This window comes from Aquila chrysaetos, chromosome 21, assembly GCF_900496995.4.
Source record: "Aquila chrysaetos chrysaetos chromosome 21, bAquChr1.4, whole genome shotgun sequence".
In the NCBI taxonomy this organism is placed as follows: domain Eukaryota; kingdom Metazoa; phylum Chordata; class Aves; order Accipitriformes; family Accipitridae; genus Aquila; species Aquila chrysaetos.
The window spans coordinates 19,698,816-19,723,030 of record NC_044024.1 but is presented as its reverse complement, the minus strand read 5'-3'; the positions used below and the strand labels follow the sequence as shown (position 1 = coordinate 19,723,030).

Here is a 24,215-nt window from a genome sequence, read left to right as displayed (position 1 = left end):
CCTTGTGTATCGTTTAACAGTCAGAGCTGTTTAGAGAAAAGCCAAGTCTGGAGAGGTGTACGGATGGTAAAAGATGCTTTTGTGCTATATATAAACATGGAAAAAAATTTACTGACATTTCTGGAGTTATTCCAGATTTTCATTTTGTGCAAAAGCCAGATTCTGGATGCGCTGGTTGTGGAAATCCATCTTTATTTTGTCTCCCTGTCATTTCTACTTTACATGTCATGCAAGTTTGCTCTAGAGCTGTCCCTGCTGCATCACTCAGCTCCGCCTGGGAAGAGCCAGAGCCCCCATCGCCGTCCTCCTCTGCGTGCGCACGTTCCTGGTGCTGACCAGGCAGAACAGGACGGATTTCCTTCGGTGGCATTTCCTGATGATTTCTGACTAACGGTGGAGGAAGTCAAACCAAAGAAATGATGAATCTTCCATTTTTTATTTAAAAAAAAACACTTTAAAAATGACATCTCTTGTTTTTGAACTGTAAACAGCCTGCCTACTACCCTGCTGACTGCCTCATCTCCGTGGATAAAATATACACCAAGGGCCAGGTACCTTTTCTGCCGGGAAGCCCTTACCCTTTTTGGGGAGCTTCATTTGCCAGCGCCAGTACATCGGGCTTGCTCAGCCCTTTGAAATAAATAGCTCCCAGTCTGAAAGAACGTACCCCAAGACGTGAATGACGGAGGGCTGCCAAGGGCAAATGTCTCAGCCTCTGCCAGTCTGGATTTTTGGGGTGCCGAGGGGCCTGGGCGCAGCCCGGGGGGGTTTGGTGGGGTGTCAGCCGGCTCGGCAGGAGCAGCAGCAGCAGAAGGTGGGAGAGGGTCGGTCTGTCCCGGCAGCCCTCCCGGGGCTGCCCGCACCCGGCACAGCCACGGCGGGATAACGCAGTCCCTGGTGGGGCATGTCCCAGGGCACGTCAGTTTTGAAGGGGAACAGGTCGGTGTCTCTGAAACGCCGGCTGTTGAGGGGATCTCGGCTGGATGCCCCGGTGGTGGAGGCACCCAAACGCCGGTAGGACTCCTGTTGGAAATCTTGGCTCCCTTTGCCTGGCGAGCCTGGCTGCTTCCCTAAAGGTACGTTAATACAAAACAGAGAGACTAAAGAGTTACCGAGACCTCAGAGATTTTATGAATCCCTTTATTGCTCAATCTTCCATCTCGCTGTAGAGGAATTGTCTCTCTCAGGCTGTACAAAAGGTCGCACTGAAAGCTCATCCTGAACTTTGGTCTGGAAACCTAAAGGCAAAAGCTATGTTTGCCTTCTGGCATCTCCTCCAGGGCTGGCAGACACCTGCCAGCGCTGCCTTCGTTTGATGTTTTGCCTTTTTCATCATCCCGTAACTCTAGAAAGCGCTCCGTGCCTTCCCAGAGAAAGCCGAGGCGCTTGCAGAGCGGCATCCTCCTGGGGTGGGCGGCAGAACTGCTGCTTTTGTGTGAGGGATCTGTGGGTTTTTTTTCCTTGTGGGGAAAACTACAGAGCAGGTCTTCCCCATTCCTCTGTGCTGTTCATGTGGGGAAGGAAGCTAAGGAACAACAGCAGCAGTAGCAAAACCAAGCGTCTCTAGATAGCGGCATAGTCAGAGGCACTTCCAAGTAGCTGAGCTCCCGGACAAAGCACTGAATATTTTTGAATGAAGAAGCAAACCAAACTGCAACAACCACCACCGCAAACACATGCAAGGAAACCACCCCCAAATTGCTTTAAGCCTCGAAGCCCTCGAGGAGACCCCACCAGCCGAGCGAGGGCTTTTCAGGCTTTTACACAGTGATGAATTTGCCAACGCTGAGATCCCTGAGCTGTCAGAGCAGGGCATGTTGGGGCTGTATAACAATGAGCTTATGCTAAAACTGGATGTGAAAGGAAAATCAAATATCAAAGTAGAGCAAAACAGGACAATGAATGAAAGGCTGGGTCTCTCCCTGCTCGCTCCTGCATTACAAGAGGGCCCGGGATCAGCTCCCCAGGTGGGAAGGGGCTGAGCCTCCAGACGCGTCCTTTGTGTTTAAGCGCTGGATGCGGTGCTGCTGACACCAGTGCGCTCCTATAAATATGTATAACCCGTACAGCAAAGTCCCTCTGCACTCTCTGCCCTAAACAACTGGAAGAGGAGCTTTAGGTGCTGTTTGATGGGGAAATGCAGATCTTAAGACCTGTCAAAACACAGCGTGCAGCCTGCTTTAGCTGCTGGTGAAAGGGCAGGGCTACGACTCCGCAGACCCGGGTGCCATCTCTGCTGCTGTCACCAGTCCTGGGGGAGACACTGTCCCTCAAAGTGCACATGAAAAATCAGAAATGAAGTACGGGTTCCTTCGCCAAAGCTCTTGGAGATCTACTGGAGAGAAATGAGATGTCACCAGTGTGGCCCGAGACCTGTATCCTTGCACTAATACAGTCCCCAGCATGGACACAATTACACAGGAATGCCCATTTTTAAGGTAGCGCTCTATTGAGCATCTCAGGCTAAAAAAGACCAAAGCAATTGCACTCTTAACCAAAAGAGCTAGAGAGGCAAAAAGCACCGGGGCGATAGGGATTTACTGCCTTTTTGGAGGGGTTTGTGTTTCATGGCCCGTGAAGATGACCTGGGTTTGGTAACCGGCTGGCTTTTTGCTTCAGAGGAATGTTTTACGTGGTTTGAAACTGTGGATGCGATTAGATGGGCTAACCTTTACCAAGTGCTTACAGTCATACTTTTTGCTATCAGGTTTTTTCCCCCTTATTAGTATTATCTAATCACCAAAGTACTTTGCACAGAGGCGTGAGAAGTCTGAGAGCTTCCTGACTTTTGCGCAGCCTCGCACTGCTTCGTTTCAGCACCGTTTACTCGCAGAACCCAATTCCTCGATCGCAAGCTCCGAGGGCGTTGCATCCCGCCGGCCGGGCTTTCCCTGCCCGCGGGGATGCTCTGGGTGCCGGGACCCTCCGTGACAAGCGCCTGTGCTGCCCTGGGAAGAACCGCGCGGAGGGGACGTGCCGGGCCATCGCGGCAGGGACGGCGGTGGCTTTGGCACGGCTTGCTTCCCTCTGAGGGTCTGGGAGCTGGTGCCGGAGACGGGGAGTACTCCCTGCCGAAAGGGCCGTTCCCATCTCTGCCGGAGATGGGACGTGGAAGCAGCCTGCGAACCGGCAGTCAGACTTTATCTGACCTTTCATTTATCCGACCTGCCCTGCCTGTAAGACCCAACACAAAATGTCACGCAGTTCCCTTGTATCGAGCCCCCAGGCGTCGGCTTATCTAAATTACACGCGTCTGTGCTTCTTGAGTCGTGCAGCCGAGTTTCCATCAATGGCTCTCTAAGCACTACGAGTCCCTCGGTTCACCACGGTGGGTATCCAGCCAGGATTACAAAGCGCGCGGATCCCAAAGTGACACTTGCCCGAAGCAATAAATAAACGATTTCCCAAACTACTTTGCTTGTTAGCAGCTAGGCTTGCTCAGCGCTGCTCCCACGGACTGCCTCGTTTCATCTTCAAAATCCCGAGACGTGCACGTTGAAAGGATCCCACGTCCCCAGCTCGCCGCATGTGGAAATTACATTAACAGCAGCCACGCTCCTCAGCACAGAGCAATTAAAGGATCAGGTTAAATAACAACTAGTCTTTGTGTGCAAGCCCAGAGCACATGCTGAACAAATTTGTGCTTGCGGTCTACGTCTCCGGTCAGCAAGCGCGGCCCCTTCCTGCCCCTTGGGTACGGCAGCGGCAGGAGCTGGGGCCGGAGGGCTGCGACTTACCCGGGTCCCAGGAGGATGCAGACAAGAGCCCAGGTCACAACTTCATCGTTCTTTGTTTCTGACGTCACCTGCAAAATAATCTTCCTGATCACAGGTGTATGAAATTTGTTTGCATCCAAATAATTTAGATGAACAAGTCGCAGGCTAGTAAGAGATTTAAAAAACGGAAAAAGCGTTAAATGAAAAATGTGGAAGTTTTCCCCAGGAGCACCTTCGCTTATCAAAATAACTAAAGATCACAGCTACATTTTATATTAATTTATTAGAAAAAAGATACACAGTTTAATGTGCAAATATATACAACAAACATTACAATGAAACATCAGGAAGGCGAGCCCCTTCCCTCTATCAATGACTTACTCCTTCGTAACAGAGATGACTGTTTAATGCTTCCCCACAGATTTACAAATACAAAAAACGTATAATGCTTCATTTGCACAAGACAAAAGTTTATTTTTATTTGAACAAAAAATATTCTGGCTTTGACATGGCAAAAGTCTGCTATTTTGGTGGCTTTTTTTTTTTTTTTTTAAAACCTGAGCAAGTTTTGCGGAACAGGGGAACAAAGGAAAGGCATTGCCCTGTGCTTCATTCTCATCACAGCATCTGATGGTCTTTGAATTACTAAACCACTGAATCACTTCAAGTGAACGCAACTCCAAAATCTACATCTATGATGTAATTAGTGATACGGAGGCGAGTGGGCGCTACCATTGGCAAAAGTGAGCTGGTTGAAAACACCTGGCTCGAGTTAAATGGCTGCTGACATTTCTCCGGTAAAGTGTTCCTATCTGCCGGTTAGGAATTTAATGCTGCCTCCTGTAATAAAGGAATTACAAATGGAAAATACAGTTTAGTCCAAAAAGCAAACGAGTCTTGGATCCTGCTATGCCTTGCTCAAATGCGTGATCATTGAAAGACTGCAGAATAAGGCCATATTAAACCCAAACTGAGTAAAGACCTCGGGAATGCGTGTTAACTCCCAATAAGTACTGAAATCCTGCTCGCTCCAGGAAAAATGTTTAGATCAGATGATTGATTTCTTTACGATTCTTTCGGATGTGTTTCAAGCAGGTGTTTGAGACAGGCTATTTTTGTATTCAGTAGCCACAGACAATTTCAGTAAAAGAGGTGCATCTCACCTCTGATCTCCTCCCTCCCGTGCCTGGGTGCCGGCACACCGGCTCGCTCACCGGCTGTGCCAGCAGCGGGGGGAATCCAGCTGAGCGCCCTAACAATAACCACAGGACTGAAACCATTTAGCTTGTTTTGTTTTGTTTTCCGTGTCGTCCTGCAACGGAGCTTCATCTGGCAACTCCACAGAGCAACGTTTCCAATTAAGCAAAAACTACTCTGCTCATTTAGCGCTCCTCTCCATTTTAAACGAGAAACCCCAGCAGTGCTGGAGAAGGCACAAGTCCGGAGCCGGGCAATGCCAGTTCTCCCAGGAGACAAGTTTCCTAAGGGATCGCTGGCCTCCCCACGCTCATTTAGGCGCAGAGCCTCTCTCTGCATCAGCTCTCATGATACTTTTTAAAGAAATACATACAAATAACAACATAACAGACCCACAGCAAAAAGAGGACGCTACCAGGAGCGCGCCTGGCTGGCCCCGGAGCCAGTGCTAACCAAGGGCTCTTGCCTGGGCTACATTTTCAGACGTGACGCTGTCAAAAGCTGACTCTTCAGGTGCTTTCACAGGTTTTCTCTCCTCTTTGGCCAAGGGATCAGTATTTAAGAACAGACTTAATTAGACAGCGACTCCTTTTTGCTCTGTAACATCCCTCCTCTCCCACCAGTAGGCTCCACTGGTGCTGGCCCTGGGCGGCCGCGGTTGGCAGCCCACAGGTACGTCAGTCGCGTACCACCGCGGGGATGCTGCGGCCCCGTTCACACCAAAATCCTTAATGATGGGGTGGCCACAGCAGATTTGGCCTTTGCCATCCTCCCACCATCCTCCTCCTCTTTACCCACTTCAGAGTATTGTTGAATTTGACTACAAGAAAAAAAATAAAAGCCTCGGGGGAGGGCTGCTCTGCTTTTAAAACTTTTTTTTTTCTATTTTTTTAATTGCTCCTGTTTCGTGTGTTGCGCTTACACAAGAATGCATGTCACGGACCCTGGAGCAGCGGGTAAAAAAACAGACCGTAAATGAAAAAAACTGAATAAACCCCCAAACATAGCTTTTAGTTAAAAAGTGAAAGTTAGAAACCCGTGAGCAGCATTTGATCAAGATAAGAGAGTGGCGACGGCAAGCAGGGGACAGGCAGAAGTTGAAAGAGGGCCATGCTGATCTAAGGACAGTCCCCGCCAAGCTGTATGTTCATGTCCTTTTAAGGGGAAAAAAATACCAAAAGAGCTCTTTCTTTTCTAAACTTCTGAATGATCTGTTAAGCCAGGTTTGTCAAAGTTTAAATATTTCTAAAATAAACTAGAATAACGAGAGAGTCAGTTGTGTCCAATAACTCGGTGTTTTTCCGCTTCAGAAGATTTTCTGACAGCATGAAAAGAAACACTCCAGTCAAACATGAGCCGATCTGTATGCTATTGCAATCCGCATCAGAGCTGCCATGCCATCGCTCCGCAGCGTGGGATCTGCGGCGGCATAGCACAATTTTACCTGCCCTTTGTGGATGTTTTCTGTCCCCTACTGTAATACCCGTCTTCGCTGGTCTTTTAACTCTTTCAGTCTGCAGCATACACCAAAAGCTTTCAGTGACATCTATTATCTGTACACCTTGAAAGAAAGGCGGTTCTTCCGAGCAGAAAGGCAAACGTCTCTGTAACTGTGACCCTTCCTTGTTTACCTCTCTCTAACTCTTCTGGGGAGGCGCAGATCTCCACCGCCTCTCCCCAAACCCACTTCCCCTGCAGCAACACCACACCCAGGGCACGGTTGCTCAGAGCTCTCCTAAATCAGTTTTCGGACAAAACGAGTGGGTTTTAACAAACTAAATTTCACACCAGACAGACAAGATTTATACGGAAATGTCTGCATTCCTTTCAAAACTTTTATGAGCATTAACTTTCATTTTAGAGCTTTGGTGGGTGGGGGAGGAGCAGAGTAGGAGGAAGCCGCAGGTCAGCGCTCTGCAGTATAAATCCCGGTTTTCCAAGCAGCTCTAGTCAGGACACTTTACGCCCGCAGGCCTGGGTGCCCGGTTTGCCCCGGAGTCAATAAAGGCGCTGGTGAACCTCGTTGTTCTCGCAGGGTAAGCTAATAAGAGCCTGGTCACCACAGATCCCCAGCTTTGTATTTGCGCTAAAGAAGCAGCGAGACTTGCAAGCACTTCAGCTCTCTTGAGGTAGGAGAAAAATGGTGTTTCTGCTAGCTACCCTGTCTCTCCCAGCAGGACATGCGACTCGGCCGTGTCTCTCAGCCTCCCAGAGTGCCCAAATGGCTGAAGCAGAATGGGTGCGCGGAGGACAGTAAGTAGGAGCCTTGAAATGCCAGTGGTTTCTGCAATGACATTTCTGCAACCTCTGTTTGGTAAATCAGCATTTTTGGGATGTCAGATTACAGTAATACAATGTGGTAGCAACAGGCACGTGAAGGGAGTCCAGTGGCTCGGCACTGTCAAAGAGGAAACCTTTCGTAAGGGTCCTGGCTGTCTGTCCTTGCTGACAGGATCAGACCTCTCATGGCTAGTGGGACTTACCTGCATGAGCAAAGCCTGCAAGACCAAATCCAGTGTGGGTCACTCAGCGGGACTGCATACTTCCATGATTCAAGTGGTTGTGTGCCACCTTAAAATAAAGATTGCAGCCAAGCTTTTAAAGTTAAATATGTTACAAACCATACACATATGTGATCCTGAGATAGTGCCTGTAACAAGTCCCAAGGTAGATAAGCTTCCTGAACCCAGAGGTCCTCACGCCGCGTAAGCGCATTGTTGTTTTATTTTGGCAAGCCTGCTAGCCTCTCTCGGAGCACGCTGCACTTCCTAATTCTCTTTTTTTTTGGGGGGGGGGGGGGTCTAGTGAAACAATCAGTTCGACGACTGCTACCAGCAATTCCAATGGCATTTCTTCTGCAGTTCAGATGAAAGCATTCTTGATCCTTTGCCAGTTCTCCCAAGACTTGCAGAAACAGGCTCACAGCTTCCCTTTCTATTTTTTGGCCAGCCAAGAGCTGTGTGCCTGCAGCCTCCTGCTAGAGGAGCAGCTGTGCTGTGCTGTGCCGAAGACACTCCTCAAGATAGGGGAGAAAACATCAGTAGGAATCAGACAGAAAGGCGACAAGTATGAGCCACAATGGAGAGAAGAAGCCTAATACGATGACCGTCATCCAGAGGGTCAAAGACCACGCGTTCCAGTCCCATCGGTACACAGTCCTGTTTCGAGTTTCTGACAGCATCAGCTCAGAGTCGGACCTTTTAAACCCAGGGGAAAAATATTTTCCAAAATTCTCTTTGCTTAAGCACTACGTATTCAAAAAGTTCTTTTTATTGTTTCAGTATTTTTAGCCCTTAGTTGATTAGTCACCAATACCTGTCAGATGCCCACTGCCATAAAAGCACTCTGAGCACCCGCAGTATTTGTAGGAATATCAAAAAATAGCTTTAGCAACTAGGAATTATGCAACAGAGGGAGAAGGCAGGACTAACTAGATTAATGCAACATGTAGTGGATTTGTTAACATTAAGTGTATGACTTGTTGCAGAATCATGCCAGAAAATGGTACCATGTAGCTTACTGGTAAGGGCAGTAAAAAGGGTAATGCATTACTTTAATCATCAGTGAACCACTCACTCATTCAGCATACTATTTCCAGTTGAAATCAAAGGTTTCCATTAAGAATGCCGTTCCTTTACAGACCGTAAGCATCTTACAACTCTCTCTGCCTTTGAACTCTACTGTGATAGCTGCTTCGTTAACATTGTGGTTCCAGTGCAAAAAAAATAATCCTCCAGATCCCAAATCTTCTTCCTTTAGACTTTCGATTGCCTCTCATCTGTCCATTCCTGCTTAGTGTTCTGTAAAGCTTGAGTCTTCTGTTCATCTACCTGGACATAGTCCACTCTTTGCTCCTCAGAGAGAAAAGGTTTCTGTGGGAGAGAGAGGAAAAAACCAATGTATTAATTTTAGGGTTGAAAGGGGATGCTAGTGAAACTTGGCTTGATTTTCTGTTTTCCCTTTCCCTTGTTCCTTCATTGCTTCACTTCACCTTGAAGCTCACAGTGACATCAGCTGACAAAAGCATTGCTTTACAGCCTGCTTTAGCTATAATTATCCATCTGTCACCCTGTCACTCAGCCCAGCACAGTGAGCGAGGGAAATGTGCTGTTCTGGCCATTTCTATGCAGATAATAATTCTCTTCTCATTCTTCTTTTCCCTGCTGCAGGGATAACCTAACTGCATTTTAACTACAGGGAGGGTTTAAATAAGAACGCTTAGGAGTCTTGAGACTTTTGCACTCAGGAGTATTAGCTGATGGGGAAAAAGGTACACTGGATGTAAAATGGCCCAAACCAACAACAGTTCGTTGCTTTGCAGTGGTACCTACCCACCACCTGGGCAAGTTATAAGCTCTTTGGAACAAGGAATGTATTTTTTCAGTGTTGCTAAGGAAATTGAAATGCTTTTGGTGATGCAAGAATAAAGATGCACATTTTGCCATGTGACGAGAGATGTTACAGTTTTAACCCGTGAATTTATCGTGGGCTGTAAACTTGTTACTGCAAAGAGATTTGGGGGAAAACTAGCAGGAAGGGGTTTGGGGAGACTTGATGAAAATGAAAGAGCATGCAGAAATCCTGCAAGCACCAAGCTTGCCCACAAGCCCTCATGGCTGCACATCCCAGGGCAGTCTCCTGCCCTCTGCAGAGCTCGTGTTAATGGCATCCCTATGAGTGACGCTAAGGACACCTTGTCATCAGCCTAATAGTGCTTTTATTATATTAATCTTGAGCCTGCCACAAATGCAGTCAGCTGGAAACACGATACTTAGGGCACCTAGCAGAGTGTGACTCTGGGTCTTGTTTTCCTCCCGGCAAACAAAAAGACAGGAGGCTGTGGGGTTTTTCAGATGACTCATACCTTCTGTACAGGGGATGGGGAAGCAGAATTAAAATCCAATGCTAAGTAATCAAGGTTAGATTTCCTTGTCCATGGAAAAGCACCACTGTATGGAGATGTTGCCTGTCTGTGTTCCTGTCGGGAAAGAAGAGAAACTTTTAATGCTCTTAAAACACAATCCTAAAAAGAAGCAGGACTACAGCTGTGAGGTGGGATACTCATCTGGCAGAACGCGAGTGAGGAGGGTTGGCACCCACATGATTTTCTACGCCAAGGGTGTGTTTGGTGACTAACCACAGGATAACGCTGATTAATTGCGGGATGGCATAAAGAAACTGAGCTCCTTTTTCTCCTGGTAATTATGGCAAAACAAGCAAACCAGGCTGATTTTCATTCAATGTTATCAGGAAGGACTTGTGCCCAGCTTCTCAACCCACGCCCTTGGAATGCTCAGATTTGCAGGGGTGCCCTCTTAACCATCATCATTCTATGAATTTGAAGAAATGGTGATAATTCTGTTCAAACCTAGCAACTGAAAATCAGTCTCAGGAAAATCACAGATGACCACAAATGTATGGAAGGTTTTATTTGACTAGAGAAATCAAATGGGGAGTAGTTACAACTGGAACTGCCCTTCTGAGCAGATTTTGATCTAATAGAGGTGTGGGTTAAAATTTGAGAGTATGGTTCATGGAGACTGTGGTCAGTTTTGCAATATATTTCTATAGCTATTGCCATTGGGCTTTGGCTATGGAGCCAAATCTATAGACATTGGCTCAGATCAAGCGATTTGAGATCCATTTCCACCTAAATTCAAAGGAAACCAAGATTCTGGTCTTTTGCAAGATATGGCTAAAGAGTGAATGAAGAAAAGGAAGCCACAAAGCCAGATGTTCTTCTTTCATGGGATGGGAAGTGGGGTTAGTGCCACCAGCCAAAGCAGAAGCAATAAGAGACTTTAATGGGAGTTCTGTTTCTGCACAATATTTGGTGTGTTTCTTTAGGAAGTGCACTAACGGCTTTCTGTCATTTCCTAGGAGATTTTGCAGGGCACACTTTTAAAAGGTGAAAAGATTTAATTTTCCTTTGCCTTAATGAGTTCTCATGTAAATATGGCTGATCCCTGTGATCTCTTGGAACTGCTCAGCAACATTCGTGGGCGAACAGCTGAGTTCTGCAGAGCAGAAGAAGGGCTTCCCTTATCTCTCCGTAAATTGGTCCCAGTGTCTTTGGTTTAAAACCATTTCATCATTTTTTTAAAAAACAGAAGGCAAAGGACAAACCTCCTCAACATTTTTTCTTAGAAAACAAACTTCTGCATTCTCCATCAATGTGACAGAGCAGAATAAAGCAAAGGATGGCTGTGTGAAAATGAAGATTACCATATGAATGTAACTTTCTTCCTCTTCTCCGGAAACTGAATTGGCAAATATTCTTGCTGAATTAATACCGTCTCTTTCTGGTGAGATAAAGCTCATTCGATTGCTATGAAGAAAAACACAGGAGAGGTTAAGGAAGCATCTTACAGATGCTCTGAAATGAAGCCAAAGCCTGACACAGTCCATATGGTGAATAAACTCACACTAACGCTGCAGCCTTTATGGAGAGGATGTCCAAAACCACTCCTTAGTTCTAGAAAAAGTGTGCTATATTGCTATGAGTGTTTTTGTTGGTTTGTTTTTTTTTTTTTCTGGGATTTATGAAAGTTTGCCATGTCAGGTATGACAGAAAGCATAAAACATTGGAGCGATTCTCCAACAAGGGGCACAGAGACAGATATCCTTCATCCGGGTAATATGTGCTGATGGGGCAGTTACTTAGTTGTGCGGGTATCCGCATTTTGGAGACTGATGTGAATTAATCAGCTACTGGAGGTGCATGCAGAGGAACTTGTCTGGCTTTGAACACAGTGTAAACACATGCTATCTGTGCTATGGAGATGGCTGCGACTCAGCCCTGCACAGGGAAATCTCTTCCACTAACATAACTGTCAGAGGTATATCGTGAGTAAATTATTGCAGGCTAGCACAATGGGGTTAGTTATTAGGAAATTAGATGGCCACTTTGTGCAGCATGAACAGTATAATTCCTTTTGCTTTATTAGTTCCGGGCATACTTCTTTTTTAGTGTTGTTAATGTAAAACATGCAAACTCCCTCTGAGCTCGTTATCCTTCAGGACTCTGCACTGTGTCAGCACTAATTAACCACAGTGCTCTGGCAGGGATGCTTGGGAGGCAGGCTACTGGGTTTCCCTAACAGGCAGCACGCGGCAGGCAACGCCGAAGGGCTTAACCGGCTTTGGACTGTACGGCTGAGAGAGGGGTCTGCAATTGAGAAACTGCCCGTCTCGTATCCCTTTTGCCCTCCAAATGACTACCTGAGGCGAGGGAGTGGAAACGGCCTGTCTGGCACTCATGCTAGCGCCTTCCAGAGTGCCTGGGGTATGCAGAGGATGTTTGTGGGAATTCCTGGCTTTTGCATGCACACTTCAGCGCAGCTGGCTCTCCCGTCAGCCTGTCCCCATAGCGCCAAGGTCCCCCCAGCCAGCAGGCTGCAGTCCTCCCCTGCTCACGAGTTCCCTGAAGATGAGTCTTTCACTGCCCTTGGAGCCCCACAGTATCATCTGTTCGTACTACCTGGGCTTTGGGACCAAAAGCGTTTGTTTCACCCCACGAGTAATTTCCAGTGACAAAAGGTCACACCAACAGATCAAGTCTGAATTGCTGTGTGCCAGTGCAGAAGTCTACACCCAGGCTACGAGTCAGGCAGATCTTTATCTTATCTGGTTCTTCTTTGCTGTATTAATTTTCAGGAACAAAAATAGCTCTATCACTTTGAAAAAAAATAATTAAGGCATGCGAAGCTTTTAGCCATCGCAGCAGCCACACCAGAGTGCAGACCAGCTCCAGACTTTTCAAAAGAAACCTTCAAAACAGACTGACCATCACTGCGTGATGCTGAACACACTGGAGCTGCCTGTCGTAAAAGGGAGCCTTGCTTTTTAGAGACAGCGAAAGCCTGGGGGATGCTGGAAGGAGCCCTTGGGAAATTTTGTTTGTGGACTTTGCCAGGAAACTGTTTCTCGTGGGATATGATAAGTTATTTTTAACTCCATTCCACATCGTTAATGCTTAAAAGATTGGAACAGCAGGTTTCTTATTGACTTACTAAGGCACAGTCCACATCCTGGTCACGGCAGCATGCTCCCGGATCGTGGAGAGGTTCCTCAAGTCCAGAGGAGGTGGCCGTGCTGCAAGTAGATACAAAACCAACTACATTTCCAATAGCAGAGCTAATGAAAATTACAGACTGTTTAGAAAAATGCAGGTTTATATTGACAGCAAGAAACTAACAGAGTATTTCACAGAACTTAACTGATATAACCACAACAGAAATCAGTAACAAATGACCACTTCAGTCAGTGCTGGAAAGCAAAGTCCCTCACTTACCCTAAAATTACAGAATAAATACAATGGGCTTAAGGAGAACAAATGCCCCACAAGATCCGTATGCTTGCCTCAAATCTGCTCTGCATTTGCTGCCTTCAAGAGGAGAGGCCAGTTCAGCCTACAGGTCAAAACAGGTTTTAGGCTCTCTTCTAAACAAAAAGGTCCTACATGAGGAGATCAAAATCATTCCTCTCATCAGTCAATGTACATTTTCCACCCCATTCTCAAAACCCTCTAAGAAAGGACCTGAGCTTGCTTTGCTTCCTGGCAATCGTCTAAATTTCCATCCCCACTTCACAGTAGCATTTCCTGAACCAATTTCTAAGTAGCCCTGTGGCTCTGCAGCCCAAAGAGCTTTAATGTAGGCTGGGTTTAGGCAATTTCGCCACTGCAAAGCTGAATTTTGTCTCCAGTATATCCTCTGGAAGCGCAACCCAGATTTTGGAGATGCCATGAAAAGCAGGAGTGGAAAATTACCATCAGTAAAAGCATCTGCAGGAAATTCCTAATTAAACCAAGACAGCTGCGCCTACCCAACAGAGGTTTAACCAACAGCCCACACATCAAGTTTGAGTATTTGAGTGTTTGGATGTCCTGTTCCTGGAAGGTCAGGGAGCTGGTGAGACAGCAGTACGTGTACTTCAGAGCTGCAGGATTTAGTCTGCTGTCTCTCCAGGGCTCCATTCACTTGGTCATTTGCAGTCAGCGTAGGTCTGAAGCCGTGTACCATGCTAATGCAGCCACCGGTCTTCAACTGCAAAAGCAGGCATGGACACTCTTCCTCGGCTCACAAACAACCCTGCAGACACATCCTATGTTACAGTACTATAAGCCACTTACACAGCAATTCAATCCCTCTTCTAGAGCGGGAAGCGCTTTAAAATGTGCCAAGGACACTATCAAAGGAGGTCACCCGTGTCCCCGCTATCAGGACCCCCTGGGTGCCAATTGCACTTTAGGTCCGGGCTTACATTTCCTACGAGGCTTGAGGTCTCGGTTCACTGGAGGGGGCTCCAGGTCTGAGGGAAGCTCAGGTAATGGGCTGGTGAGTTTTTCAGTGCTGACGACAGGGAAGGTAAACGTGGCTGAGCCGGGGCTCATGGGGATGTAGCCGTCGGGTGAACAGTCGGAGCCGGGCGCAGAGGGAGAGGTGCTGGGGCGCATGGGCACGTAGCTGTCCTCCGTGCTGTCCGAAGCAGTCGAGTAGAGCGGCGAGAACCGACAGGGCTTCAGAAGCAAAGGAGGAAAAGAAAGAGAAGCGGGTCAATAAATGAGTAGCTAACCCCCTGCAAGCCAGGAGGTGCTGTGAGCTGGCAACAGATCTGAGCCAAGCCCCGGGCCAGGAGAGTCCTGACGCGACCTTTCTGAGAGGCGCAAGCTGGAAAGGCACGAGGCAAATGCATGAGTTCAGATGCACACTCCAGCTTCAGAGAAGTCCACTTCCGAACTTCGCAAGTCACTGCTGGGAACTAGGATCGAACTTATTGGTGACTTAAGTAGGTTAAATCCTCCAACTTCAGTGAGGCTGCGCTTGCCTCTCCCAGCAGTAATTCTGACCTATAAAACGAAGGAGGCTCCTTCATACCAAAAAACAACTGAAAGGAGAACATCTGATGAACTATATTTTTGCAAATGTGGAAGCTGAGAGAGCGGACACACAGACCTATAAGTTGCTTCTGATAGCTGAGAATAAACACTAGAAATTAATTTCATGCAGGTTAGTGGTGGCTGAGTGGTGAGAGGGATTGATTACAAACCTTGCAAGCTTTCAAAGGGAAGAAAAATATGAGTTGCCCACCACCAGAGCTTACATACAAGCAGCAAAGGATCTCCCACACAGAGCAATATCCAGCACCAGGCAGAAGACTGGCTATGTGATGTGTGATGGTGCTACATGTAACCATGTCTGTCAAAGGAAGCTTTGGACCGACAGAGCCCTGAATCACAGGCGCTTTGAGAGCAGAGACTTTCCTGTGTCCTAAGGAGGAAATATCCCTCAGGATCATGAAGTGATAGGCTGCTTTAGACCCTTTTTTCAGGAGATAAGCAGTTTTCTCAGGTGCTCTTGGTCAACAGTTTAATTCTTGAGGCTACTGGTATCTTTTTTCACAACAGACCTGGCTTCATCTGCTTTAAAAACAGGGTGCTCAGTGTTGTGCCCCCCCCCTCCCTCCTCTCTCAAAGGCTTCCTGCGGCCACAAAGAAGCAGCACAGAAGTTGCCCAAAGCCAAGCACTTCTTCCATTTTTTTATTCTCCTGCTGAACACAGGAGAGGAATGATTGAATATCGGGATGTGAAATGATTCACTTTCTGAAGTTTGCCATGTGCCAGTGTTTTAAATTTATGCAAGCAGAGTACTTACCAAATTCAAGCTAAGCCTCTTATCCCGACTTCTTAAAGAACTGCCTTCCATGTCTGCTGCAAAGGAAAAAAAAGTGATTAAAAATGTGGTAAGGCGGTGCAACCTTACGGAGATAATTCTGGAGTAAAGCATATGGCTCTGAAATAATTAGTGCTTTAAAAAGTTTCCATAACTCCTAGTATTTATCCTGAATGAGGAAATCCAATGACACCTAAGACCAGAACCAACTCAGTAGCATTTCAAGAGCGATTACCTCTATTTTAAGTATGATGAAACCAAGGAACATGTTCATGTATAATCCAGGTGTAACTTATGCTTCCTGTAACACAAGCAGCTGGGGAGAAAGACTGGTGTGTTATGGAAAGCAAGCAACCAAGCAAAAATTTAAACCCGGCTCCTGCTCTAGTCCTGCTTTGTTTTCCCATCTGTCAAATTGGGGAAATTATATGAAAAGGGACTGTAGGGAATATTAATTCTTTATTGTTTGGAAAGTTATTTAGGAACCTTGTATGTAAGGTGCCAGGGAAGCACATGTTATTGTACACAGGGTGCATGGGGGAACTTAATGGTGGGAGAAGAATTCTTCTCTTTGTCACCCAGAAATGCTGATGTGGTGCAAGTATTCAAGCTGATGGGGAACAAACAGCCAGAGAAAAAGTCACCAGTCACAGTATGCCCTTGTACAGGCTGGCCTTTGTCTTGGTGTACGTCGATTTTATTTTTGAAGCAAAGAGCAAATCCACCTGAAATCCAGCATTCAGTGCATAGAAGATCAGCAGTGGGAGATGCTTACAACTACCATCCTTTTCTGGAAAATTATTTTCTATGCAGAAAACAGCTTTCCTGTGGGAATGCCTTAAAACTCTGCAACCATGTTAATCCAGTCCCTGCTGTTATGTTGGAGATGTCAATACTGCACTCCAGCTGAGGGTCTTTGTGATGGTATTGGCATAAATGGCAAAAGTTCTGAACAAGAACAAAGCAATACTATTAGTGTGGATATATATTCAGATAGACATGGTCAGTGTCCTGGGACGGCTACATTTATTTATTATTTTGCAAAAAGACATCCAGGCACAACGCTCCAGCAGATGCCAGGATACAGGTGCCTTGCACATGTATAGCTTGTTCCCCTTCATGGCACTGCAACCAGCATACACTGCCTTTGCGCTGGGTTAATGACATCTGTTCAGCTTTTACAGGTTGCCAAGGGCAAAAAATGAAGTAACTTGAGTGGGCTCACTCTGGGAGCTGGTGAGGAACAGCTGCTTTCTCCCTGTTTCTTTTTCCGATCTTTCTTGTTAAACACATTTTAGAGTTTAACCTTTCAAATAGTTTCAGCTGCACTTAGGGTAAGAAAAAATAGCAGCACTTATTAATTCATTGCTGCCCCCTGTCAGGCAGAGATAACCTTGCAGCACGGTAGCAGAACATGACATTTGGCCACTTAATCCTCTTAAAAACATTTTGGCGTAAATTGGGTTGGAGGAACATTAACTGTCTCAAGTGTGCTGGCAGCATTAGAGCAGCACACGTGCAGAAGCAAGAGCAGCACCTTTCAGAGAGCAACCAAATGTAACTGATAATTAAGAATACCAATTCCACTGACGGGTGTTTCTCCAGAAACCTTCCAAGAATTGTTTGTACACTGATAAACAGGCTGCACAGAGATCTACTTCCTTCAGCTTCTGAGCTTTAAGAGCAAGATCTAACAGCCCCAAACACCAGTTGGTCATTGAAACTACAGGAGTCTGAAGGACTTGTCCTTAGCAGCTTGTCCTTAAAAACCTACATTTTCTTCCTCATTGAAAATGACACATTACTGCAAAATACTTGATGATTTCCAGCCAGGTATTCCAGCTGCCTCCCTCTGTTCTGTGGCTCCATAAAATAAAACTTTCTCATACTGCGTATGCTGGTTTTTGACACCTTGATGTTCTGGGTTTTTTACTTACTTTTGTTTGCGATGATGGTGTTTCAAGAACAAGTGGAAAAGTCACCTCAGCTCAGAGCAGAACTCGCTTTGCAGCAGAGCCTTTCTCTGCAGTGGGTTTTCAGGCTACCCTGACTGAAGTACAAGGACAGCATGGGATTTGCTCAAGGACACAGAGTCCCCGATTCAACTGGGATTACATCCCATACCCAGTGTCTCTCTGGCTTCCCGTTCTTTACTCTAAGCTGCGAAAAGACATGCTGCTGTTATGGAAAGGGCTGGATGTAGCAAAGCAGCTCAACTACAAAGGCATTTCCCGTGTGCAAGCCGGCATTTTGGCCTGCATAAATAGAGTTTGGCATTGCCTGACTCAGTGGCTGGCTTTTCATTTTTGTTTTTCTTCTGCTTTCTTTTTTGGAGAGGGAGGGGGCATGGAAAACTAGCAAGTCATGAGCTACCCTGAAGAGATCACAGCCAAATTGCTGCCCGTGTGTACACACTGAGGGGCTTCTACAGAGCAGGAGCTGAATGCGAGGGACAGGTCTGAATCCTGCTCACTAACTAATTTGAAACAAGCATTTCAGGTTGCTTTGGGTGGTGTATGGTTTCGCAGGGGGGAGGGCACGGAGGCACAACTGGAGGTGGGCGCCCGCTACACGCTTGTGGGCAGCTCCATCCCTCACACCGGTCCTGCTTCGCTGGCTCGTGGGAATGCACTCACCTTTCCAGTTCCTCACGTTGTCCAAGCTGGACAAGGAGATCCTCCTGGGCACCAGAGCGACCTGAGCCCGGCAGATCCCTGCGTGCCCGTTCTGGATGGCCCCGCCGCCCACCTCGTCCCCTCTCCTGTCTGAGAAGTGGGTTGGCTTGGGCGGCCGCGGCGGGGGGGTGTTGGACAGGACGTCCAGCTGGGTTACACCGTAGGGCAGCGCGTTTTGGCTCTTGTCAATCTGAAAAGTTGGTGTCAGTGGCGTCCCCAGCAGTGGAGAAGAGGAGGAAAAGTCACTGGGTGGCCCGCTAATGTCTATGTTCCTGGACACGGTGCTGGGATTTGCCAAAGGGGCCCCGTCCTGGTGCACAGTGCCAGCGCTGGACGGCTGTACAAGGTACAAGGAGGGCTGGGACTGCAAGGAGTCGACAAAAACATCGTCCGATGACGTTTGCTCCAGAGATCTGTCCGAATTCGACCAGCTGTCACACCTGCACAGAGACAGAGGTCAGGACGTGCGCTTTCCTTTTCTCCTGGTCGCAACTGAGCAAGCACGTAGCAAAAAAAGAAACAACCCACCAACCCCACAGTTCAGGACAAAATCTGTCCCTTCCCTATGGCTGTGGAAGGTCCCGCCTGAGCTGGGCTGGGGGCTGGGGAACTTTGTGGAGCACCTTGGGCAGCAGCAGGCAGAAAGGGCGTCCGGGGGGAGGCTGTGTGTGAGGTCCCCAGCCATGCACCCTGGAAAGGGACAGGACCAGCGTACAACGCTCGACCGCTTATCTGGGCTACGAAAAGCCCCCTGTAAATTGGATTATAGGCAGACGGTCCCCTGTTGTGCCTGGGAGCCTACCCTGAGTGGCAGGGCTCAAGGACCAGTTCGCCCCAGTGACCAACCTGTTGTGGCTGAGCTTGCCCGACTCGCAGTTGGAGAGGAAGAGGTAGTCGGGGAGGAAGACCGACTCCGACTCGCTGGGGGTTTCCTCTGCGGCAGACGCGTCAGCAGCAGCGTGGTCGACCGAGAAGGAGGGATCGGCGATGCGGGAGGCATGCGTGGAGGCGGCCGGCGACGGCTGCGGGGACGAGGTCGTGTGAGACAAGCTCTCCACCGAACCTGCAATGGGAATGGATGGCCCCGGCTGAGGGACTGCTCTGACTCACCCCGGCCCACTGCCCCTCCTGGCCATCGCCACCTTGCTTTTGCGCCAGGGATGTTTTAACCCAGAGTGGCAGTGGGTCAAGGCAAAAACGGATTCTGGGGAGAGGGGAGCCTGATTTTGCAGCTGCCTCCCTTGCCCAGGCTGGGCAAGCCAGCTGCCAAATTGAGGGGCCGCAGGAGGTGCAGACCCCCCTTGCTCCGGGGTTCCCCACTCCTGCAGGGCTGTAGCATCCCTCCCGCAGACAGTAACGAAGACAGCCTCTGCTGAGGAAAGCGCTGAGGCAGAGCAGTCTTTTTTATCAAGTATTTTTTAGGACCTAATGCAAATAATTAAATATTAATCTCCAACACTTCAAATTAATGGCAACAAGGGATTGATTTCTTCCCACTTTCTATATCTCAGTGGACAAAATTGAGCTTTGTGGCTCACGGAGTAGCCAGATTTGTTGCACTTCTGAACCTGCCCGCAAACTCCTTATGCCTCTCCAGGCTGGACATCAGAGCCACGAGAACTGTGGCGTAGCTGTTATTGCCCAGCTGGAGGCTTGTTGGCTCTGCTGAGAAAAGGGACACTACTTTTCCGGAGGCCACAAGGCACAGGGGAGCCTGTGCTCAGCGACACCTTCCCCGCTCCCTCCTTCCCCGGGCGTAAACACTCCAGTCCGGCCCCGGCACAGAGACGGGTAGCGGTGGGGAGAGGAGCAGGTTTGGGCTGCAGGCAGCGGGGCTGGCCCAGGCTGCACAGAAGTGGCCACCGGCTCAGCTCCAGCTTCGCCTCCAACCACCAAGGCCACCCCACGCTGGCAGCGTACGGCCGAGGCGCTCCTACCCGTCCGGCCTGAGCGCTGACAGGCAGCAGAGACAAGGCTGGTTCTGTTGCTCTCCCGGCCTCCGTCCCGGCTAGAGAACTGGGCAGGAGGGGTGAAGGAGTGATGGCTGAGCCACACGGAGTTAAGGCTAAGCACAGCCTCTGGGGCAATTCGACCCAAAAGTTGCAGTCCTCAGTGCAAGTCGAGCCTCCCGCTGTGGGCAGTTGTGGAGCGCGAAGGGCCTGGGGTGTCTTTGCAGAGCAGCTCCCCAAAGACATCTGCTCCTGACAGCAGCACCAGAGGCACAAGCCCTGAATTACAGAATATGATTTTTCTAGTGAAGTTTCAGGTTGCTGCGTGGCGGTTCCCTCACCAGGGCTGCGTGGGGACCAAGCAGTGCTTGCTGGGTGCCCCAGCTGTCCCCGACACCTGCGGCTCGGCCGTGGGTACCCACCTCTTCGGCTGAACTGCAGACACCGCCTCCGTCAAAGCTCCAAAACCCTTCTTCAAAATGAAAAACCCCACAGCAAAAACAAACACAAGAAATGAGCTACTGCTGATAAAACCAAACCAAGCATAAACGTGCCTTCAAAGCGTAGCAAGAAGGCAGATTTCTCTAACACTGATGTCTGGAATTTGCTGGAAATGGTGAGAACCAGCCCCTGACGATCTGTGTGCATGCTGGGGGCCAGGTCCTGCGCTGCGCAGTGAGGTCCTGAGATCCTCCGGCAGGTTCTACCTAGTCCTCAGCTCAACACAGCAACAAGCCTTGGCACCGTACTGGGTTGTTGTAGTCACTTCTCAGCCCTGGGAGGTGCTAGGTATATGTGCAAGCACATCAGGAGGGATAGAGAGGGCTGCCAAGACTTGCTGGGTGGTTAGACAGCAACATCCCTAAACACAAACAAAACCCTCTAGTGACCCAGACTTCCACACCAGCCACAGCAGGCTTCACCCCTTTCTGATCTCAGTCAGAAGAAGAGTAAAACAGCTGATGTCTCCCTGCACTACCCCTCACCTCATCCCTTTAAACTGGGGAGGGAGCTGCCTCTTTCCTTCCCATCTACCAGTATTGACCCACTGCTGCTTCCTCCTGTTAGCTTTGGAGGTCTGGTCCCGTGGTGCAGCCCAGGTCAGCAAAGCACATAAGCATGTGCTTAAATTAGAGCTTAAGCAAAGCATTTGCTTAATTTTGAGCAGGTGCTTATAGCAGCGGGATTTCAGCAGTGAGCATCTGGAAGGAATGGCTTTTATGGGGTTTCACATTTGCAAAGCAGAGCTGAGGGCTGCAGCCTTCCCATCTGAAAAATAACTTTTCTCTTGTTCATTGTGCTGGCTCAGACAGTAACTCTGCTTTCAAATCTTGGACTTGGAGAGCTGTCTTGCACGCTGAGGATGATCAAATATGCACCGGGCTAACTCCATAGGGATCTCAGAAAAGCATGTTCACGTCACTATCTGACTGCCTTTTTAAAAAAAAAAACAAAAAACAAAAAACACAACTAAAAACTGCCACAACACATAAGAAAGAAATTAATGACATTCTGGATTATTAACACAGAGAATGAACAGGCCTGAACTCCATCTGGTACTCACAGGGTTTAGCCACGGATTATCCCATCAGGAAAGGCTGTGAGCTGCAGACCACATGGCAACCGTGGTGAGCAGGAGGGAGGGATGGGGACAGCGCAGACCTGCCCTTTTCTAACCTTCAGGGGCTCAGGGACCTGCAGCCAGCTCTTAACAGACCGTCTCTGTCCCTGCCAGCTCTGCTGGTAACCAAATCAGTGTGCATTAAAGTTGTACCGCGACAGCAGCTGGGTAGAATAAATTATGCATGGCCACTTTCAACAGTGAGAAGGCAGAGAATAGGTTTGGTGACTGCCCTCCCCTTTGCCAGAAAGATAGCGGGAGGCTTTGGCTGCCAAAATAACTGCTTCGGTGGGTACTAACCCAAAAAATCTCTGCCCTGACTTGACGGGGAAAGTCACCGCGGAGGATGTAGAGCATCCTCTGGGGTGACTTTCCCCATCAATGCAGGGCCATTGCTTGGAGAAACGGAGGGCTTCTCCCTCCTGCTGCAGACCCCAGCCCACCCCCCCCCCAAACTGTTAGAGTGCAACAGCAGTGCAGGGACACAGTGAAACAGGGGGGTTCTGCTGACAGCAACCCCCCCACCAGGCTGCATGGCCATAACAAGGAGGTAGAAATGCCACCCACCCCTCCTGGCCAGGGGCCAGAGCCTGACATTAAAGAGCAGCCTTGAGTCCACGCAGCCGAAAAGGGATTTCCTCCCACCGAGAGGGGAGTGTGGAGGCAGTAGCCCCAGTGCCCGTCCTCCAGCATGGGCTGGGAGGAGCTGGCACACTTCCCCTCAACCCCTGTGCAAGGGCCAGGTGCTGCCGTGAGCAAGCCTGCCGATATACCGCCTGCCCCGCTTTGTACAGCAACGGAGCGGGGAAATGGAGATGCTCAGGAGAAAGCATCTCTGCAAGGAGAACACAGTCCCGCCAGGTAGCCCCTCAGTGCAGTGGTCCCAGCTCCCCTTGCTCCCAGCATGCTGCTCTGGCTGGGGGAGATGGTCCCCAGTGTGTTGCAGCAAGGTCCTGGGAAATCAAACCATCCCCGTGCCACGGAGGGCAGGGTCTATGCACATTGGCAAAAGAAAAAAAAAAGAAAGGAGGGACATTTAAGGAAGCAAAGAAACCATCACAGGAGCGGGCAGAAAGGGAGAAGGTCCCAGCAATGGGTGAGGATGGGTGTGAACAACAGAGCAACCAGAGGTGAGGGAGAGGTGGAGAAGCAGAAATGCTCTAATCCAACTGCCAGCAGCCAAGAGGGACCCAAGGGTAACCTGTCACTTCGGGTGACCCTGCCACCCCCCTGGTCCATGCACTGTGCAGGGAGGGCACCAGTGAGGGCCCTTCCCCAGGGACATCAGGCTCCACTCCGGCCCTGGGTGCTGCGGGAGAGAGCAGAGCAACAGGGGAGCAATGGAGATCAGCGGGGACCTTCAGGTAAAGGCTGCATCGGGAAGGAGAAAGGCATTTACATGGGACGTGGAATAATACCTGGAGCCTGGGGAAGAATTGAGGAGGGAATCCAAGATGAAAGGTCCCTCTTGGGCTGAGGAGCTGCCTGCCAAGGCATGGCCTGGGGGAGCGTTCAATGCACAGCTACAATCTTTAAAAGTAAGGCTTCCTAATGAAAAAGGCAGTTTCTCCATTGAAAAGCTGCTATATTGCATTCTGTCAATTAATCAGGGTTTCAGCTTGCGTATGGGACACAGCGTGCCCGCTATGTCCCATAGCCACCTTATTTCATCCCCTCTCCTGCCCAGCCACTTGGCCAAGCGTCCTCTCGATCCCCTGTGTGGCCATGGGTCCCGTGGGGCTGGGGAACGACTGCTCAATTCGCAGCCTTCACCAGAGGTGGAAGCAAGATTTTACATAGAAATGGTAGGAAAACAGGGAGGGAGGCCTCTTCCTCTCTCCTCCAGCTGACTCCCCTGAAGGTGCCAGCTCCCCCGTCACTGTCAGCACGGCCAGCGGCACGGTTTCTTGTGGCAGCCGAGTGCTGCGGCGAGATGATTGCTGCTGGCGAGTCCTTCCCGACAGCCGCCCTCCCAGGTGCTTCCTGACATCTGCCTGGAGCTTGCATTTCGCCTCCGTCTCTCAGCCGTCCCTTCTCTTGTTGACTAAAAAGCTGTCCTCGCAGGGCCAGCCGTGGTTTTGCTAACGTCGGTCTGCATCTGGCTGCTTACATGTCAGACCGGAGGCCTCTGATGACTAGGACCTGGCTGTTCATCCAGCTTCTTTGCTCCTGGAAGGGACTAACTGGGAACAATGGGATGGTGTTTACAGCTGAGTCACTGCATAAACCTGTGGCTGCACTTTCTGTGCATTAAGCAGAGAAAGCAGCAGATTTGGTTTTGGCCTCAAAGTCACAGCAAATTTTCAGAGATGCAAGGATTAAAAGTGATTGATTTCACAATATAATATTGGCTTTGAGATTCATTTTAATACACAGAACAGCT

At 48.9% G+C, this 24,215-nt stretch overlaps 1 protein-coding gene across 4 annotated transcripts in view; it reads right to left on the bottom strand.

Annotated features, from left to right (window-relative positions):
• Positions 1–6,563: 6,563 nt before the first annotated feature.
• The window catches only part of GAB3 (GRB2 associated binding protein 3), a 65,031-nt gene continuing 47,379 nt past the window's right edge, over positions 6,564–24,215 (bottom strand). For 2 of the 4 annotated variants that reach the window (XM_029997188.2, XM_041119092.1), the window contains exons 3-10: positions 19,109–19,325; positions 18,224–18,702; positions 15,570–15,625; positions 14,178–14,433; positions 12,926–13,007; positions 11,139–11,241; positions 9,778–9,891; positions 6,564–8,785 (exon numbers count right to left, since the gene is read on the bottom strand). In XM_029997188.2, the coding sequence (XP_029853048.1) occupies positions 8,669–8,785; positions 9,778–9,891; positions 11,139–11,241; positions 12,926–13,007; positions 14,178–14,433; positions 15,570–15,625; positions 18,224–18,702; positions 19,109–19,325 (1,424 nt within the window). In that variant the 3' untranslated portion in view covers positions 6,564–8,668. Of the gene's footprint in view, positions 8,786–9,777; positions 9,892–11,138; positions 11,242–12,925; positions 13,008–14,177; positions 14,434–15,569; positions 15,626–18,223; positions 18,703–19,108; positions 19,326–24,215 lie in introns of those variants that run through there. The other 2 variants (XM_029997189.2, XM_041119093.1) reach the window with 2 other exon arrangements.